This window comes from Rousettus aegyptiacus, unplaced genomic scaffold, assembly GCF_014176215.1.
Source record: "Rousettus aegyptiacus isolate mRouAeg1 unplaced genomic scaffold, mRouAeg1.p scaffold_m13_p_5, whole genome shotgun sequence".
NCBI lineage: Eukaryota > Metazoa > Chordata > Mammalia > Chiroptera > Pteropodidae > Rousettus > Rousettus aegyptiacus.
The window spans coordinates 115120734-115140663 of record NW_023416308.1 but is presented as its reverse complement, the minus strand read 5'-3'; the positions used below and the strand labels follow the sequence as shown (position 1 = coordinate 115140663).

The 19930-nt window shown below is 48.9% G+C and overlaps 1 protein-coding gene across 1 annotated transcript; it reads left to right on the top strand.

Annotated features, from left to right (window-relative positions):
- The first annotated feature begins 794 nt into the window (after nt 1-794).
- PLAAT5 (phospholipase A and acyltransferase 5) lies at nt 795-13319 on the top strand. The gene is made up of 6 exons (XM_016118612.2): nt 795-971; nt 1702-1795; nt 3052-3160; nt 9591-9699; nt 11375-11637; nt 13092-13319. The coding sequence occupies exons 1-6, from the start codon at nt 881-883 to the stop codon at nt 13182-13184; spliced, it is 759 nt and encodes a 252-aa protein (XP_015974098.2). The 5' UTR covers nt 795-880; the 3' UTR covers nt 13185-13319.
- The last annotated feature ends 6611 nt before the right edge of the window (nt 13320-19930 follow it).

The following is a 19930-nucleotide window of genomic DNA, read 5'->3' as shown; positions in this document are numbered from 1 at the left end:
GGATCAACTTTGAAAGAAGCAACTTTCAGGAGATAACATACAACATGATACCATTTTTATAAAACTTCAAATGAGCGAAACGAAACCATATATTTAGAGACACAAAGAAACGATTTAAAAAGAAAAAAAAAACATGTAAAAACCTAGGGCATGGTAGACACGAAACTCAGGAGAGAGGTTACATCTGGCAGCGAGGGAGACGGGCTGAGGGACGAACGCAGGCAGGAGGGGCACCTGCGCTAGGTTCTCCCGGAGGACCCGGCGTTCATGGGTACACATTTGCTTTCCGTGTTCCACAACTCCAAGTATTCCATGTGTTCTGTTGCAGAAAGTACATGTTCTATATAACTTACATTGAAAACTAAAACATATAATAAAATATACATGTGAAAAAATACATAGAAAACCGAATCCCTCAAGATTTTAAGTCCGGAGTGTGCCTCCCCGGGCCCTCCTGATCCGGCCTCGACCGCGCTCTCCGTCTGTCGCCTCGTGACGTTCGGCTCCTCCAGCCACACCAGAGGCCACCTGCGAGCCTTTACGCACACTCTCTCCTGCGGTACCTCGCGCCCCTGGAACAGCCTGCGGTGCTCCTCTCCCCGCCTCTCGTCTCAGAGCCGCAGCCGCCCGGGCCGGGGCGCGCCCCCGTCTGCGCTCTCCCCGCTCGGGGACGCGCTCGCCGCGCCCGCGCCGTTGGCCCCGCCCCGCGCGCCCCCGCCGTTTGCTGCGCCCGCGGCGCTCGCCAGCCGCGGTTCCGCCCCCAGCTGCTCCAGCGCCCTGGACCCTGCGGCGCCACCGACCTGGGGCCGCGCCCGCTGGGAACTGGCCTAGCGCGTCGCCCCTTGCGAGGCCCCGGGACCTGCGGAGCCGCAGCAGCGGAATGGGCCTAAGCCCCGCCGCCGAGAGGAGGGGCAGGCTCCGCCTCTTTAGGTTCCGCGGATGCCACCGCAAACCCACCTCGAGAATGGCAGGTATGGGACCGTATGACAAGCAGCTGCTCCTGGACATGCAGCTGGGCCCCAGTGTTGGCGCCGCCGGAATGGGGACCGTCCCCACCGAGCAGCGGCGTCCAGGCCTGGAACACCCTGGGTCGTTCTCCAGGTACCAGCTGGCCGTCGGGCCCTCAGAAAAGTCCCCAACGTTGGCCTTCAAGGCTCCTTCTTGTAGACGTTTGTTGGTTGTGCCCAAAGCCTGTTAAGCGTAATGAGTGAATATTTCGGAATGATCGTTTGTTATTAATTGAATCAAAGCTAGGCAGGCATCCGGTGACCCTCGTGGGTGTTTACCTTCCCACTGTATTTCAGATGGAAGTGGGACAGAGGTGGCAGCTCGCGGCAGGTAAAGCACGGCTCTCGCTCTGCAGAAGCTTCTGCCGTCAAGGTTAGCCCCAAGGTTCCTGCGATCTAGGTTAGCGGCAACTCCGACTTCAGTCACTCCCTGATTCTGTCCGCGGGAATTCCAAAGTCTCTCCCAGAGGAACTGAGCCCTCTCCAGCATCTATTCCCACGATCCCCTTCATTCATCCAAAAATTGATGGAAGGCTGACCAGGAGCCTGGCAAGGTTCTAGACTAGAGCTCCGAGCTCACTTTTGCTGTCAAGGTGCTCGTGTGAACACTTTCACAAGTTTCAACCCCATGGCAGGCAACTGTGATTTAAATAGCATTGTTTTTGTTGTTGTTGTTGTTTTTTTTCCCCCCTAGAAATAGGAGAATCCGTGGGATCTCAATCGTTGGTCCAGCTATCGCCCAAGCCACCAAAGCAGGGTCCGTTAGAACAGGGCAGCATCCAGCAGGGGTAAGGTTCTTTGCACCGAAGGACTAGGTCTTTGGGTGGTAGAAGCCTTTTGAAGAACTGACTTTGCTGGCAGTTCTGTCAAACGAATCCTGGTGTGTTTTCTGTGCACCAACGCCTACCACCAACCAGTAAGCAGAGGGCGGGTACGGTCCAGCAGTAGATTGTGATCAGGCCTGGGACTCACTGGCAGGAGGGGTGCCTTGTGAGGGTTTCTAGCCACCAGGACCTTCTCCAGAACCCTGAAAACATAATTTCCTTGAAGGGTGCTTTCTATTGCCAGCTGGTCTCATTAAGGGAGTGATGTAATCTTGTAAATTTCCTCACTTCACATTCATTAAAAACATGGTTTGCTTCTTTTTAAAATTCTGAGGGGCTGAAAGTTCCAGAAGAGCTATACTGAAAATGCGGGTTATCCCCCACCCCCATTCACTATCCTTTGGAGAAAAGTTAAAGCATGGAGAAAGATAAAGAAAATGGCCTTTTGGGGTTAGTAATGTACCAGAAATGTACATGTGCTTTCTCATTCTACCCTCTTGACAACTCCGTGAGACAAATATCGTCATCTCTTTTAAAGATAATAGAGCCGATTTCAGACAGATTAATTTACTAGCTCAAGGTTGGACCGCAAGTATCAGAGCCAGGTTTCAAACCCCGGCCTTTCTGTCCCCAGTATATTTATTTCACTCTATTCTCTAAAAAGCATATTCTTACCTTCAGTTTCAGTCCTCTCCTGCAACATTTTATTTCAAGGCACAAAATATACTGATTTCTTTCACATCACTTGCAGCTGCAGTCTTGTGGCTCAAAAAGATTTCTCAGAAATATGGAGCTAATTATTGGAAGAAGCAGCTCAAGAGTTCAAGGGGCTGGCCTCTGGCAGTGGGACCAGGAGAGAGAAGGGAGGGAGCCGAGGCCTGTTGCATCTCATTACAAGAGCCATTATGTACTGTTAGCATTTTTATAAAGCTGTGTGCAAGTGTCACTTTGATAAACACTTAAAAAAAGCTTATTAGCAAACAAAGAAAATTCTAAAAGCTACTCAATTGCTGCCATTAGCATTTTAAAACAATCGTCTGAAAATCAGTAAACAGCAGTTCTTTGTATGACTGGTGGTACAGAAGCAAACTTCAGGAGGAGTATTTCCGAGAATCTCAAAACTGAAAGATATCTTAAAATCACAAATCTGAAGTAATATGGAATTTCCAGTAATTATGAAGCAGTTATTTATTCACTGTATGATCACAAAATTCATTTAGGGAGAAGCCAGTCGTCAACTCAGAGACCATACCCAACGAGAAGAGAGAACAGTTGAATTTAGCCCTGAAGTCCAGGAGCGCAGGCAAGTTAACCAAGCAAGCAGCTGAGGTGGGTATCACAAGAATCCTTAATACATATCTCTAACGTCCCAGTGACTTCTCTACATGCTGTATTTTACTTTATTTAGGCCGTGTGGCAGGTCGAACTGCACACTGATTTGGGATGTTGGTTATCTTTTTCGTTTTTTAAAAAGAGCTTTATCGAGCTGTTTTTTGAGCTTTGTTGCTAACCGACACTCCAGCAAATGACAAACAGTAAACTGCACATTTAGACTATACAGTTGAATGTATTTTGACTTACGTATATACCCTTGAAACCATCAGCACAACCAAGATAACGACTGTCTCCAAGCCTCTCCAAACTTTCTTTCTTCCCCTTTGTAAGCCCCTCCCACACTCCTCACCCCACCCGCATCTCCAGGCAACAACGGGTCTGCTTTCTGTCACTTATAGATGAGTTTACATTTTTAGAGATTTATATGAATGGAATCATGTGCTTTTTTGTGCGTGTCTCCTTTCACATAATTTCACATAATTATTTTGAGTTATATCCATGTAGTTGCATGTTATCAGTAGTTCATTCCTTTTTATTACTGAGGAGTATTCCATTGTATGGCTATACCACTGTCTATCCATTCACTCGTTGATGGGCATTTGGGTGGTTTCCAGCATTTGGCTATTACAAAGGAAGCTGCTATGAACATTTGCGTACGAGTCTTTGTATAGATGTATGTTTTCTCTTGGATGAATACTTAGGAATACAATAGGTAGATCATGTGGTAGAAGTATGTGTCGCTTACTTTTTTCCGAAGTGGTTGTGCCATTTCACATCCCCACCGGTGTTGCGTGAGAGTTCCAGTTCCTCCACATCCCTGTCAGCATTTGATATGGTCAACCTCTTTAATGTTAGCTATCGTAACCGATACGTAGGTATCTCGTTGTGGTTTTAATTTGCATTTCCCTCATGAGTAACAATGTTCAACATCTTTCCATATATATATATATATTTTTGCCATTCATGTATATCTTCTTTGGTGAAGTGTCCAAAATTTGCCCATTTTTTTTTCCTCTTTGTGTGTTCGAGAGTTTTTCAGAAATTCTCTCTACAAGTACTTCATCAGATAAATGCTTTGCACTATTTTCTCTCAGTCTGCGTTTTGTGTTTTTATTCTCTTAACCATATCTTTTGAAAAAAAGTTTGAATTTGTATTTAATTTATCAAATTTGCGCCTTTATTGTTCTAAGAAATCTTTGCCTAACCCAAGAACACAAAGGTGTTCTCCCGTTTTCGTGATCTTTTATAGTTTTAGTTCTTACACTTATGTCTTTGATACGTTTTGAGTTAATTTTTGTGTATGGTGTGAGGTACGGATCAAAGTTTATTTTTTTCCTTGGGAATATCCAGTCGTTTCAGCATCATGTGTAAAAAGGTTCTCCTTTCCCCACTGAGTTGTCTTTTCACCTTTGTAAAAAATAGGTTGTCCATGTACCTGTGGTCTCTTTTTTGTTCTGTTCTATTTGTCTGTCGTGAGGCTACTACCACACTATATTGATTCCTGGAGCTTTATAATAATTCTTGAAGTCAAATAATGTTGGCCCTCCAACTTTATTCTTTTTCAAAGTTATTTTGGCTATCCTGGATTCTACAAAAGCCTTGTTGGGATTTTAATTGGAATTATATCACATGTTTAAGAAAATTAGTATCTAAACAATACGGAGTCTCCTGAACCATAAACAAGGCATTTTGTTTATTTAGATCTTCTTTAATTTCTCTCAACAATGTTTTATATATTTCAGTGTACAGGTCTTGCACATCTTTTGAAAGATTTGCAGATCTTTGGCCATACTAGGCATAATTTTGATACAATTGAAATAGTATTTTTCAAAAATTTAAAACTTCCATTTTAAAAATTTTAAATTAACAGTATTCAATTTCTGATTGTTTGTTGCTAGTAATTGACAATACAATTGATTTTTGTATATTTATCTGCTGGAGAAGTCAACTATTACAATTACTGCTGGGTTCACTGTGATATTGCATTATTCTCGACTATATAAGGTAAGACTCTTGATCTCTGTAGAAACGTGCTCTGTAGCAAAAGATTAACTCTGACAAACATTTTTATTTCTCATAATATGATAGAGAAGGTCTTAGCTGGACTGCTTAGGAATATAGTGGAATCGATGATTCCAGCATTATTACCAGTCTAATGAATTATTAAGCCCAACCACCAATAAGGACCTCAGGTTCTCCTGGATGGGTATTTCCACAAGATACTACGACTTCTTGAATATTTCAAGACCATTTTGCTCAAAGGATATTCTAAAGCACTGATTTATATTAATAGAGAACAGAACAAGTCACTAACATGAATATTCATGAAACCTCCCTATTGCACAGTATAACAGGGTTGATGTTCTTATAAATGTTTTCAATTTAATACCTTATGAAGTCAGCTTCTGTAGCACATTTTATGATGCAGAAAGTTACTGCTGCCTCTGTAGCTGCGGAGTGGCCATCACCTTTCGACCCCTTAGAAGGACTCCTTTAAAACGGAAATTTATACAGACTTGCATTTTTTCAGATTAAGCTCTGGGATCTCATTCAATAACATCGCAAGCAAACGCAGACCCATAGGACTCAACATTACTGGCAAAATGTAGAAAAGAGATGTCTCGGATTTTACTCGATAGCAGCAAAATCAGGAGTGCAGAGCATTGCTTCTCTGCAGTTTTTCGTTCAGAGATCTGGAAGGATATTCTTGCCCCCAAGGTCCTCACAGGCTACTGGGGGAAATAGGAAGAAGATAAGAACTTACATTACAGTGCGGTAAGCTGCAGCCTCGCCAGCTTCCTGTGTGAAGTTTCGTATGACATTAATACATGGTTTCATTCACTTTCCTCCCCTTTAGGGTTTTGGGCAAACGCCCGCCATGATGTGTCACTGCAAGCTGTTCTGTTTTTACCTTAACCTGATTGGGATCGGCGCGTGTAGCTTTGATGGGTGTTTGCTTTCACCTTCTCAAATGTCGCCTGTTCTCCCATGCCGTTTTGAGGCCCCGGATGCATCCCTTCAGTCTTTTAACTCCTATTTCTGCTGCTTTCACCAAGCCATGTATCTATCCTTTAAAATACATATACATAGAATTACTCGCTGCTTCATGTAACGGGGGCGAATCAATGCCAAGATAGGACAAATGAGATCAATGCGTCATGACATCCCACCACGTGAGGAATGCCAGCCAGCTCTTTTCCTTAGATGAGGCCCTCGAGGTCACTGACTGTGGACACAGATCCGCCCACCCCTCCCCAGCTACATTCTCTCCTTTTTTTCTCTACTCTCTGTATCCATAGATCATCCCCAAATTCATCTTGTATCACTCCCCTCCCCTCCTCACTCTGTACCATCCATCTCAGCCTCCTTCCTGTACCCCTCATGGACCCAAGTCTTTCCTTCCTCAGGGCCTTTGCACTTACTGGATTGCACTTAACCGCTCGTCCCTGGTTTTTCAAAACTAGGCCATACGTACTGTTACGGACCAAATGTATGTGTCCCCCCACCCAACTCATGTTGAAACCCTAATCCCAGTATGGCTGTCTCTTTGGAGTAAGAAATGATGAAGGTTAAAAAGATGAGACCTTCATCCATTAGGATTAGATTGGTGCCCTTATAAGGAGAGATACCAGAGAGCTTCTCTCTCTCTCTCTCCCCACACAACGAAATAGTCACATGAGTTTACAGTAAGATGGCAAATGCCTACAAGCCAAGATAAGAAACCTCAGAATGAAACTTACCCTGTTAGCACATCGACCTTGCGCTTCCAGCCTCCAAAACCGTGCGATAATAAATTTCTGTTGTGTGAGGCACCCAGTCTGTGGTATTTTGAATGACACCCTGAGCAGACGAATGTATGTCCTTTCTTGGGAAAGGCCCTTCCTGGCCTCTCTGAGAGCCAACTCCTGAGTTCTCAGCACGCTCTTGAACTTGGTCTCTCCCACTTTGCCAGGACCCCTTTGCTGCTGATTACTCTTTTTTTCTCTGCCATCTTCAACGTCTCCCTCCCTGCTGGAGCCTCACCACCAGAACTCACACGTGCTATTGTCTTTCCCATCTTGAAAATGCCCTCCCTTCATCCCTTGTTTCTCTACATTTCCCGTTGATGCCATTCCTCCCGTTCACATCCGGTATCTTGAAAGATTTCCCTGCCCTCCTGTCTCTCATTTCCCGCTAACTCCTTCCTGTCCAGCTCATGCCAGAAAGGCCTCATCTCCACCATGATCTACCTTTCCATATAAATTTTAGGATCACTCTGTCAATTTATTTTTTAAAACGCCTACTGATATTTTAAGGGGGATCGTGTTTAATTTTCAGATCCATTTGGTGAATCGCCACCTTAATATTATAATTTTCCAGTCCATGAACATGAAACACCTTTTCATTTATTTAAATCTCCTTTAATTTCCCTCGGCCAAAATAAGATTGAAAAAGAACGACATTGTTTAAGCAAAATGTGGCGTACCCATAAAGTGAAGTACCGATGCATGCTACAACATGGAAGAGTCCCAAAAACATTATGCCAAGTGAAAGGAGCCGGACACCAGAGACCATGTATATGATTCCATTTATATGAAACATCCAGAGAAGGCAAATCTGTAGAGACGGAAAGTAGATTAGTGGTTGCCTGGGGCTGTGGGGAGAGGGTAGGGGAAGAAAGGTGAGTGATGCTGTGGGTACAAGGTTGCCCGGGGCTGAGGGCTGGAAGCGAGACTGACTGAAGATGGGCATGAGGAACCCTTCTGGGATAACAGACACGTTCTAAAATTGGATTGTGGTGACGGTTGCACAAACTCTGTGAATTTACTAAGCGTATTGAAGTGTATACCTAAAATGTGTGAATTTTACGGGATGTCAATTATGCCTCAGAAAAGCGTTCAGAGAAACAGGTGGAAAACCCCTTTACTTATGTGAGTTCTTGCCCTGGAGGATGGTGGTCCTCGGCTAGAGCAACAGAGCTGGGAACAGGGAGGAGAGGCACCACCTTAAGGAAACCAGACTAACTGAGCAAATTGTTGCAGACTTGGGAGTTTGGTCAAGTTGATGGGTGGGCAGGATGGGTCTTATCTCCCCACCTGGCTCTGACTCCCAACAGGCCCTCTTTAGGAGGAATCAGAGAGCAGGGCGTCACCACTCGGGGACAAACTCAGGAGTAGTTTGGGAGGGATGAGTAGTCTGGCGAATTAGAGCTTAGATTGAATTTTTATGGCACCGAGCACATTGCTGGAGTTGGAAGGATGTGGAATATGAGCTTTTTTTTAAGTTTGGGTTTGTGGTAGCGTTCCTCCCTCCTTCTCCTTCCCTCCTTCCTTCCTTCCTTTTTAAATTGTGGAGAGAGCACTTAACATGAGATCTACCTCCACTCTTAATGAGCTCTTAAGCCCACGGTACTGTATTGTGCTCACACACAGTGCCTGTCAGATGAACAGCCTCTCTCTGCCAGGCCTCTTTGAAAAGGCAGAGTATGGGGCAGTCAGGGGCCAGTCAGGAGATGGAAGCCGCACAGTGGGTTAAACAAGGGAAGTTTAAGTTAAGGTACCAGGAAACTCCATATGGTCTCCCAGGGCCGAGGAAGGGTCCTCATGGAAGGACAGACGTGGAAAGGGGTTCAGACCTTGTCCGGGAGGTATTGGTAGCAGGGAGGTTTGTCTGGCCAGGCTGGAGCTGGTCTGCAGTTGCTAGGCCAGGGCGACCCTCTGGACTGCAGGGGTGAGCTGGCTATCAGCAGCTGGGGGGAAGGGGGAGAGAGGAAGGGGGAGGGGGAGGGGGAGAGGGAAGGAGGAGGGGTCGGACGGGACGGGGAGGGGCACTCAGGGCCGCAGGCGGGCCCTGCAGAGGACTGTGGAAAGAATCCGGAGGCCAGCAGGGGCAGGAGGCTTTGGGGCACTGAGTTCTCTGCCAAGAAGGCCCCAGAAAGGTTACCACCAGGCCAAGGCTGCGAGGTTATGGGGACGGAGGGTTCTGGGCGCAGGCAGAGCTCCGCCGGATGACACACCCAGCAGCCTGGCAGCGCAGGAGAGCCCCTTCCCCCCGCGGCATCCCTGTAGCGCCCTCTATCGAGAAAGCTTAGCACCACGCTCAGTTTCCAGGAGAAACGCTTCAAGGAGTGTTCTGTCACTCATCACAGAGCGTCACTCATCGCAAAGCGTTTGCAAAGGGTGTGTCCGGAGCTGAGCGGCATTGCACTGCTAACTGGCACAGTTAGTCTCGCTGGCTTTAATAATGAGAGCGATGGCAGGACCCGGCGGGGATGGGGCGGGGGGAGTCTCCTTTGTTCTTTTGTGTGCAGAGAGCTTCTCCAGCCTGGGTTTCTGTGAAGGGGGAGCCATGTCTACCGGCTGAGCTGTAGCTCGTCCCCAAACGGGGTCTCTGGAGCTCCTGGAGCGTGTGTGGTTTTTGTTTTATTATATTTCTTCCACCATAGGGTGAACCAAGACCCAGACCCGGAGACCTGATTGAGATTTTTCGCATTGGCTATGAGCACTGGGCCATCTATATGGAAGACGGTTGTGTGGTCCACCTGGCTCCCCCAAGTAAGAGGGCACACGTTCCCGAAATATTGATATTTAAGTTAGCAAAGTAAGAGAAGTACACTTCATTAGCGTGTTCCCCAACTGCTGCCTTACTTTAACGATAAAACACCACGAGCATTCCTGGACCTTAATTTACGACGTGGTGGAGCTTGGTCTCCGTCCAGCCCTAAGAGAGATGCAAGGCAGAGTGTCCCCAGGTGCCCCGACTGCCCGGACCACCCTTTTTTTTTTTTTTAAACTGCAAGAACCTGAGCCTCGGTCTGTGTTGACACCGGTTCCACATCCTTCCTCACGTTCCCTAGGGTTCCCTGGGAGGGACGCGCTCTGATTGTCACGTGTTGCCTATTGTCCCCACATGCTGCTTCCGGCTTCCTCATCACCTTCAGCACCTGCGGCCTCACCTTGTCTCCAGGCTCCACCAGCCTTAGTGCGGACGCCGTTCTGCTTTCCATTCTCAGGCAGCATTAGCACAAGGCCGAGCTTAAGCTGGTGCCTAATTAGATTGGCTGGAGGTTTGGTGCCCAGCAGGATGGGAGGCAACTCAAAACTGGACGTCCAGAACCATTGCCCACAGCGGCCACTTCAGGAGGCGGGACTTGGGGGGACCTGGGGGAAAAGGAGGGCAGGGGCCCCACGGCATATCCTTTGATGCCTGTGTGTTTTGTGCCCTGGGCACGTTCTGCCCGTTCAAGATCCAATCGCAGAAGGGCAGCGGTGGCGGCCACGCCCCGTCCACCGCGCTCAGCCCCGGGTGCTGTCCGCTTCCGCTGGCCCAGCCTCTCACCTTGCTGACACCTTTTCGGGAGCCCACACGAAGAATGCAGAAGGGGCGTCAGGTCACATCTGCCCCTCTCCTTCCCAGGACACTCCCTCTCGTAGCCACGTCCCCGCCTCCCCCATCAGATCTTTCTCTAAAAATGACTTCTGCCGTCTCTGTTCCCGAAAGCGAATTGCCCTCTGCCATCTTTTCGAAATCAGCAGATTGTCTCTTAATGTGTAGGAAAAGAACAAGGGACATTTCTTGCTCTCAAACAGCTTACAAAGGGGGGGGTTCCTGACCCTCTCTGAGCCTCCGTCTCCCCTGAGAACTGAGTACGACAGTATAGCAACCTTCAAACATTTCTTCTCTCAAAGCTGTGGAACCTTGTTTTCAAACAGACCCTTAATGAGAATGCCAATATTTGAGTAGATAAAAAGGCAGAGTGGCCCTGTGCGACTGGGTGGAATGGGCCCCCGCCAGAGCCCTGTCTGCTTGGCCTCGCCTGTGCCCTGTGCTGGCCTGTCACGGAGCCACGTGACAGCCCCTACCATGGAGCTGACGCTTACACGTAGGGGTGCCTGGCACGCGTTTGAGAAAATTCCTGCAGTCCGGTTAGGAAAGCAAGACTCAGATCCAAGGCTCGGTCAGGTCGGTGTGACCCAGAGTGCTGTCTGGGCCACGCCGTAAGGTACCGTAAGAGTTTAACAAGAAAGAGGTGGCTGTGGGTGGTCAGAAGCAGGGCGAGGCAGAGGCTTCTCGGGAAAGCCATCCATCCAGCTCCCCATCCTCTGCTGTGCCTCCTACAGATGGTGAAACCGAGGCCCCCAAAGGCTTACCCAGCATCTTGGAGGGGGCTGCTGCCCCGCCCCCGCATTCCTTGCAGCTGTCCAACTTTTGTTTGCCTCTGGCTTGTAGGTGACGACCTCGGGGCCGGCAGCATCACCTCCATCTTCGGCAACCGGGCCATGGTGAAATACAGCCGCCTGGAGGACGTGCTGCGCGGCTGCTCCTGGAAGGTTAACAACCAGCTGGACGGGACGTACCTGCCGCTGCCCGTGGACACGATCATCCAGCGCACGAGGAAGATGATCAACAAGATAGTGCAGTACAGCCTGATCGAAGGGAACTGTGAGCACTTCGTCAACGACCTCAGATACGGCGTGCCCCGGAGCCAGCAGGTAGGGCGCCCGCCGAGCTGTCTTGGGGTTCATCTCATCAGCGATCAGAATGACGGTCAGTGCTTTCATGGTATTCATTGCGCTGATGGGCCTCCTGTTTCTACAGGACTTTACAATTCATTTTCGTTCCCATTAACCCATGGAGGAGTAGAAAAGGCACTGGGCTGCACCGTAAGACCACCCTTGGAGTCCGGCTTCGCCATCGACTAGTCTGGTCTCCTTGGTCCAGTCATTTTATTTCTGAGACCATTTGTTCCTTTACGAAATGGGGATGAACCGAAGTACATACTTTATTGCCGAAGTTACAAGCTAGCAGCCCACAGACGTGTTTTGCTTGGATGACTACGATTTTCCTTAATGACTCGCCCACATTTAAAAATATAGCAATTTTATATAAACAGATCCGGACTGCCAGCCTCTCCTGAACAGGCTGTTGGGCCCATGTTCCTGCCTGCCGACACCCCGTGGGGCCGGGCTGTGGCTCGCCCGTTAGGTGGGTGTGGGAGAGGTGGGCCACCTACCTACCAGCCTCGCTCGCTCGACCTGCCTGGCCCACGCTGCGTTTGGGTTTGCGGCCCCTGCCGGATCACAAGGCAGCAATAAACCACATGTGGTACAGAAGTGGGTAAGGGCTTCGAAAGCCTCAGTCCCTGTGACAGGGTGAGCTGCTCTCCTTAGGTCTCCATCCTTCCTAAGACCCCGTGAGGCCGGCAGAGGGAGTATTTGTTATCTCCTTTTAAAGAGATAAAAACGCTTTGAGAATTAAAGGTGGAAGATGATTTTTTCTGTGCTTTTCTACGTTTCTTTTTTCTCTTGATAAATACACTGCGCATCGCCCCCTCACTGTTGCTGTCCAGTCTCTGGGTGACCAGTGCAGGCCTCCCGTGCTCTTCCCGCCCCTCCCCCCTTCACTCTCAGCATCTCCCCCTTGGCGCTCTGGCCCTCTCCTAGCCTCCAGTGCTACGGGTGGATGGACTCTGGCATGAGGGATCTCGGTCCCATGAGCATTTAAACCGAAAAGAAGAATCCCCCCCCAGGGTCAAGGGACTGTAGAAGCCCCTTCTTCCTCAAGAGCCTGGGCCCAGCCCTCACGGGACCCAAGCCCGGGTCTCAGGCTCGGACACTAGTTAGTTCACTGTGTGAGATTGTCCAAGTGAGCACCCCTCCCTGGCTCTCACTGGCTGTGCCATTCTGAGACCTACACGGGAGGCAGACCCTGGGCAGAATGGCTCTGAGGGAGGAAGGAACTGGGAGGAGCCCCGCGCCCCCCCAACCCCCCCACCCTGGGGGAAAGGAAGTGTGTCTGCCTCAGATGTGTGTCCCAGGCCGTCCTGGCTTCTCCAGGCGGCATTAAGAGCTTCGGAAACATAGGCTGGTTCCTGAAGGGGGCGTGGCGAGGTTGGGGGAAGGGCAGGATGGTCTCTGAGTGTCCCGTGAACCCATCCGCTTTGCAGGTGGAGCACGCCCTGGCGGAAGGAGCCAAGGCTGCGGGAGCCGTTATTTCCGCTGTGGTGGGAAGCATAAGGCCCAAACTAGCAACTACGTGAAGATGCCGCAGACGTCAGCGTGGAGGCCGTTCCAAGCGGAGAAGCGCTGCTGCCATCAGCGTGGAGGACCTTCCTCCTTTGCTCCCTTTTGCCGTCCTCCCTCAGCGGCCCCATGTAAGAAAATTGCGAGCTTCTGGAAGAATTTAGAATGTATCCAGTTACCCCTCTGGAAATACATCCGATGTGTGTGATCATAGACCCGCTGACTCTCAGGGTGGGAAGAATCTGATATTTATTACATAACTATTGGGCACCAGGCACTGTGCCAGGTGTTTCTTATGCTGACTTTGCCTCGCGCTCTGTGGGAAGGGGCCTTGCCCGTTTCCTCCGCTGAGCCTAGTCTGGGATGCTTGAATACAATCTGAAGCCTCCGCTGGAACGTTTCCTGTAATGAAGAACTCTTTTCAGAAGTTCATTTTGTTGAACTAAAATGTCTCTCGCTTTTCTGCGTCACCCCGGTCCTGCCCTTGGAGGCCCACAGTGCGGGGGAGGGGAGGGGGTCCCTAAGGAAACCTACAGCTCGCTGCTCGGGGACCACTCTGCCTTTGGCTACGAAGGCCTTTCCTGAGAAGTAGTTTCTTTTTTCTTTTCTTTTTTTCCATAAGGAAGTATTTCCTTTTTTAAAAATTATACATCAGCTTTATTCTTTATTGTTTAAAAAGCCCTCATTTAAAGTGTACTCAATAAGACCACATATCTTGCTTTTCTACCTTACAAGTACCAGAACACTTGAAATTTCTATTTTTCACTGATTTCAGATGAATAGTTAGACTAATGCAATCAGTGGACCTCTACCGAGTGAATGAGGGAGGGGAAAGGGTGATTTCTGTGTTTGGAAGAATATCGACAGGATGGAAGATCTGATATTATGACTGGGGATTGCCATTGGCAGTCAAGAGCTGAAACCACCCAAGAAAGCTGGGGAAGGGCTCTCGAAATGCCTGGGGAAATGTGGAGAGTGTGGAAGAGAGCAGGATGGAACCCCCACAGGGTCCCCCACAAGGTCTGCGAAGATCTCCCATGAGCCTTCCTCCTGTCTGGAGAAAGCTCGAGCTGCCACGAAACTTCATTTCCCCACCCCCCTCCCTTTTCTTAGCAATCCACTCGGGCTGGCCGCTTTCAGACCCCGGCCGCTAGCGTCTGGGTCTGTGTCTTTTTGTACGTTCCTGTCTCCCCGCTGCCCTTCCCTAGCGCGGCGGCTTCTCTCTTGGCTTCGCATGGCAGTTCCCACGCTGGTAGGTAGAACACGCTCTCGTCTCTGTGAATCGCGATGAGGAGGAAGCCACCGTCCCTGGTTCCCACAGCCATCTCCTCTCCGCCTGCCGAAAATCAGTTGAGTTTCCAGAACCTCGCCCTTCGGTCCCTTTACTCATAAAGTCTGGGGTGAGACTTGCTTTCAAGCCAGAACCCAACTACCAAAAATTCATGTTTTAGATAGTCTATTCCTATTAGCTTTGAACTAGCTCAGTTGTGTATTACTGGACCTTTTGATCTGAAGATGACCTTGAACTCACAGGCTATACTAATTACGAATCAAACAAACTGGACAATACTATACTCGATTAACAAACAAGCAACTCCCCCCATGCCAGGGAGTGCTTAGAGACCTCCAAACAAAGCACTCATCCATTGCTACTTCTCTGGCTTCTTTCTCATTCAGACAGAAACCCTCAGGAGCATATCAGGGCCGATGTTCACTCATTCATCCAACTAATATTTATGAGTGTCTACCAAGCGCCACATCCTGGCTCCCCCGCCTTTGCCTGAACCCACAAGCAGTGGTCAGACGTGGCGGTGAGAAGTTCTGAGTCGGGTGGGAGGACACAAGGCACAGTGGAACACGGGCGGAGACCACCTGGTGGACAGGTCTCTTCCCACTTCCATGCTGGCCATCGAGGCGCAAGCTCTGGCATGCACGCCCCTCACTCTGCAAACGCAGGAGGGAAGGTTTCTTAAAGTGTCATTAAAAACCTGTAGCACTTTCTGAATTCCAGGGCAAAAAACTGAAACCCCCGCTTTGACTGGGACCACGTGGGTGAACCTTTTTGATCTTGTCGGTATAAGACACGTACCCACCGCCGAGGGGAAGATCCTAGGGGAAAGTAATCCGAACATAGAAGTTTCCGAGATGTCACATACTGGTCTCGTGTTCGCGTGGTTAATTTTTAGTGTCTCTTCCTATTGACTTTGGGGGGCTGGGGGAGTGGGGGCAGTGGTGGTATCGGTTTGTGTCACAGAGGGGGTCAGAGAACTTGAACGTACTGTGCTCCTGAACGGTGGGGAGGCCCGGTGCTGGTGACGCGTGAGCCGGCGGGGGCTGCACCCGATGCAGGTGTTTTGCTTCGTGATGGCGAGGCGACTTCAGGAAACATCGCATAACTTCTGCAGAGATGGTGATGCTGAAGGCATCTGGGTTTGCCGGCTACGAACCAGCAATGGGGAGTGGGAAACACGTCCATCGTGGATGCCAACCGAATAGAGGGGGACGAGCCCCGCCATGGGGGCAGCCGGCCAGAGGCTCAGGGCCGGACTGGACAGAGGGGGGCCTCTTGTGACACCACTAGCTATGAACTGCTCTCCAGTTCCTAGTTTTAGGTTTTTGCTTTCTGCTTATAACCTTTTGTCATTCCCAAGCCTCATATTGAGAAGCAAGGTAAAAGACAGAGCCAGTGTGCATGGTTTGTAACACCCACGGGGGACGAGGCTCAGGGGCCATGGGGAGGGGTGGCCGTGGGAAGCAAGCGGACCACAGGGGTTCCATGTCGATGTCCTCAGGGACACTTTGCGAGGGAACTGGATTTCCTGAAGCCACGCAAAAGGGAGCGCTGTTCAAAAGGTAAAATTTTAGAGGGAAGAATGACTCCCGAATCTGCAGCACTTAGGCTTATATGACATTGTCAAGTGCAACATCAGGACAGTGGGTGTTAGATTCGCTGCCTTCTGATGAGCATACACGAGGGGTCCTCAAGCCCCAGGCTGCAGACTGGTACAATCTGTGGCCTGTTAGGAACCGGGTCACACAGCAGGAGGTGAGCGGCAGGCAGGCGATCGAAGCTTCCTCTGTATTTGCAGCTGCTCCCCAGCGCCAGCATCACGGCCTCAGCTCCGCCTCAGATCCTCAGGCTTTACATTCTCATAGGAGCACCGGTCCCTGGTGCCAAAAAGGTTGGGGACCGCTGGCATCGACCATTTTGACCTCCACTCTGTCTCTACTGAAACTTCTTCTGTTGCTTGAGCAGAATAATAAATGCTTATGCAAACTCTAAGAAGGCTCTTTGAGCCACTTTAAGTTCTGTTCTTCCAAAGCTTCTGTGGCTGGGGCTTTCAAAACCCTTTCGAAGCTGGGCAGACTCTTTCACAAGAAGGCAACTCGTTATGGAGCCATGCTGTTTTGTGGTCCAGAGGAGGTAGTTTGGTTTCTGTTTGTTTGTTTGTTTGTTTTATGCTTGGTTAGGATGAGCACATTTTTTTTTTTTTTAAAAAGTATTTTTGGTAAATCGGATTCGGTTTGCTAGGTTAAATGTAAAAACTTGCCTGCTTACTTTCAGAAAGATTGCCAAAAGTTCGACTTCAGAGTTAAAGCATGTCCGAGTTCACAGCAATGTGAGGCGTGCTTTGTCAATGAGTAACATTGGGTACTTCCAGTTCCACATTCAAAGAAAGGCTCTTTGAGGAAGCCGTGTGAGGCCACGGCTCCCTCGTCTTTTCATCTTGATGAAAGATGGCTCTCCCCACCTTTGCCCAAATCCATGAGCAGTGATCAGGGCGACAGCGGGAAGTTCTGGGTCAGAAAGACAGGGAACCCGTGGCTTCACTGGACTTTCCTGGGCAGCGGCTTCCGCACTTAGCAGCAGCAGCAGAGAAGCCTCTCTTCCGCCAATAATGTCATCGAGCCACCCGCTGTCACGGCTGCAGCTGGGGAGGCGTCTGCTAGAGTGGGAGCTGTGGCGGACATGCCCTGCCCACGGCCGATGGGAATGAAATAACGACGACGACGTGGTAGCGACAGGCGAGGAGTGCCGCACACTTCCGGACCTTGTTTCCGATGCTCAGGACCCTCACTCACCCTGCGGTTTGTCGTCTCCATTACAGACTCTGCGGCCCCGGGACCAGCTGCCCCGCTCAGCCAGCCTTATCCAGTGCCGCAAGTGGGAAGACGTTTAGAACTCCTTGACAAGTCTCCACTTGACAGAATAAGGTCAAGAGCTGCTTTAGAACGAACTCAGGAGATACACAGGGGAAGAGGGTACTTAAGGCACAAAGATGCATAACGTCAAGGACAGTTTGAGCAGGGCACTAGGAACACGGAGCTCTAATAACTGCGTACAGGTCATTGACGATGCTGCCTTTCGGGGGCTCATTCCCGGGACTACTCTGCAAGGCCGGCTCAGAAAGCGGGTCTCGCTGAGCCAGCCTCTTGGTGGCAAAGGCTGGACAACGCAACAAAACTAACTCAGTTGTGTACAGCTCGAGCAAGGTGAGAAAGGTACTGGTTTAAGTGACCATCCAATCCCGGAGTAGAGGAGAGTACAGCTGGGTTTAGGGCTTCCTGACATCGGCTTCAAAATAACAGGTTGTGCCAACTTTCCAGAACCACGTGATTACGGCAAAGAAGGAAGTAAGGGAGCCGGGTGGACAGAAACAGCAAAAGACCACCACGAAGCTTGTGATCTTGGATCTTTGCTCTTTTTCCTTCCAACGAGCCCCAGAATGTGCTCAGCTGCACAAAAACTGACCCTTCCGCCCAGACCCACGGCCGGGAGCTTGCGAGCTGCGACTGCCCTGCAGGATTGTCTCGTACCAGGCAAGACAGTGGGCCTTCACAGCTCTCCATTTATAGCCTGCGGCTACAGGCTGCCAAGGACGCGGGGGTGACCCACCCAGAGAATGACTCAGCTGACAGCTGACAGCCGGCCACACTCCTAGCAGCTGGAGGAATTCACCCCTCAGTCCCGATGACAACGGGGAGCGGGCAGCACACCACACGTGTGGGCAGCACCTAGCAGTTTCCACCACACCTACCGTTTTCTGGGCACTGTGTCAGGGTCTGGCCATTCAACAATAAAGAAAAGACTCCTTGAGAAGTTCAGCCTCTGAGGAGACGCCCTCGGTATTGCCTGTCCTCCATGGATGCTGTCAGTGTGAGCTGCTTGGCAAATATGAAAGTGATTTCCGCTGTAGGGGTGTTTGGGTTTTATTCACCGATACGAAAGTTGCAGCGGAATTTTCTGTTAAGCCAAGTAACTGTGCAAATATGTACCTTAGAAAAAAGTAGAACTTCCCTTCTGTTTAGAGTCCCAGTGCTGCCCGATGGCAGAGAGCACTGATACACTCAGGCATTTCAGGAGTCGATCGCGCCATTTCAGAGGATTTCCTTCTCTTTCTTTTGCCCCAGGATGGACCCTAAGTGACCTGGGTGGAGGGTGGAGTCTGGTCTACCACCCCTCTCTGATGCTTGCTTGCATCGATCTGCCCAGGGGAACTCATCCTGTGGTGCTCTGAGACTGTCGTGGGTCTCTTTCTGGCATCCGGTGATCCTTGCTCGGTTCCCGAGGGTGTAGTTTCCACCACCTTCCACTAGGGTGCACCCTCCTGAGATTCTGAAACTCCTTCAGGCTTCCAGGTCTTAGCTGTTCTCTTGGCCTATTTGAGGCCTGGAGAGGCTGGGGTTTGTCATCATCCCCTTCCGGGCATTGAGCCGCCTCTGCCCTGTTGCTTCCTTACCTTTGTGGTAGGGGAACATCTGGACTAGAATGCTGTCAGCTGATAAAACCTCCCATCGGGACTGGTCCATGGGTTCCTCCTGCTCAGTTCCCCAATTTTAGCCGGGGTGGTGATGGGGGTGGTGATGGTGGCGGTGGCGCAGAATCTAGCCTATTTGTCACCTGGAATAGGTCATATTTTAAGCCCTTCACCCTCTATCATGTCAAAATTATTTTCAGTAATAATCGATGAAACAAATAATAATAGCCAGAGTAGACAGTCAAAAAATTTTTATTAAACTTCGTATACATACCCACGCAATTAAAAAAAATAGACTAAAATAAAATACTAAAAAGCGTAACTATTTGCTTAATAGTTTTTATTCTACCTTACACTTTGAACTTTGATCCTTTGCTCACAGCCTGATATAATAATATTTTATAATTATTTTTCCAGTAAATGAATTAAAAAAGAGGAAAGAAACATCAGCAAAAGGTACAATCTAGGCAACTACTAAACTGTTCCACTGATATAACATTCTGTTTCCTCATTTTCCTTAATTTTAAAAGAGTTCATCTCTTAACACTGTAAATTTCAATTTAAAAATATTCGGTTTCAAAAAAGTATTACATATATAAAATGAAATGTTTGCTTACCAAACAAAATTTACATCTCACGGTTTGTGTTCTGTTTTACTGTTTTAAATTTGAAATGCAGAGAAGACTCCGAGTGGCCACATCAAATGAGATAATTGAAGTAATTCAAGTTCAGGTTCTTTATCTTTCAAGTCACTGTGTTTTCATTGTTTGTTTTGAATCTACTATTTAAAGGCAGGGATACCTGAATCCCCAGGGATTGGAGATGTGATAGTGTGTGTGTATTTGAGGCTGGAGAAAACATAAAATGTATCAGTTCTTCCTTTAAAATATTATATTATTCCATATAAAAAAATACAACATGTAACACTCCTAAATACCCCAGGCCTTTTAGATACGTTTTTAATGATATAGTCTTAGCATTCCACATCTTATTTTAAATTATGT

Bases quoted from the DNA above. Each gene is read 5' to 3' on its own strand.
- PLAAT5 (XM_016118612.2), top strand. From the start codon at position 881: ATGGGCCTAAGCCCCGCCGCCGAGAGGAGGGGCAGGCTCCGCCTCTTT. The intron at 1,796-3,051 runs GTAAGGTTCTTT...AAATTCATTTAG, and splicing joins CAGGGCAGCATCCAGCAGGG to GGAGAAGCCAGTCGTCAACT. The intron at 11,638-13,091 runs GTAGGGCGCCCG...TCCGCTTTGCAG, and splicing joins GCGTGCCCCGGAGCCAGCAG to GTGGAGCACGCCCTGGCGGA.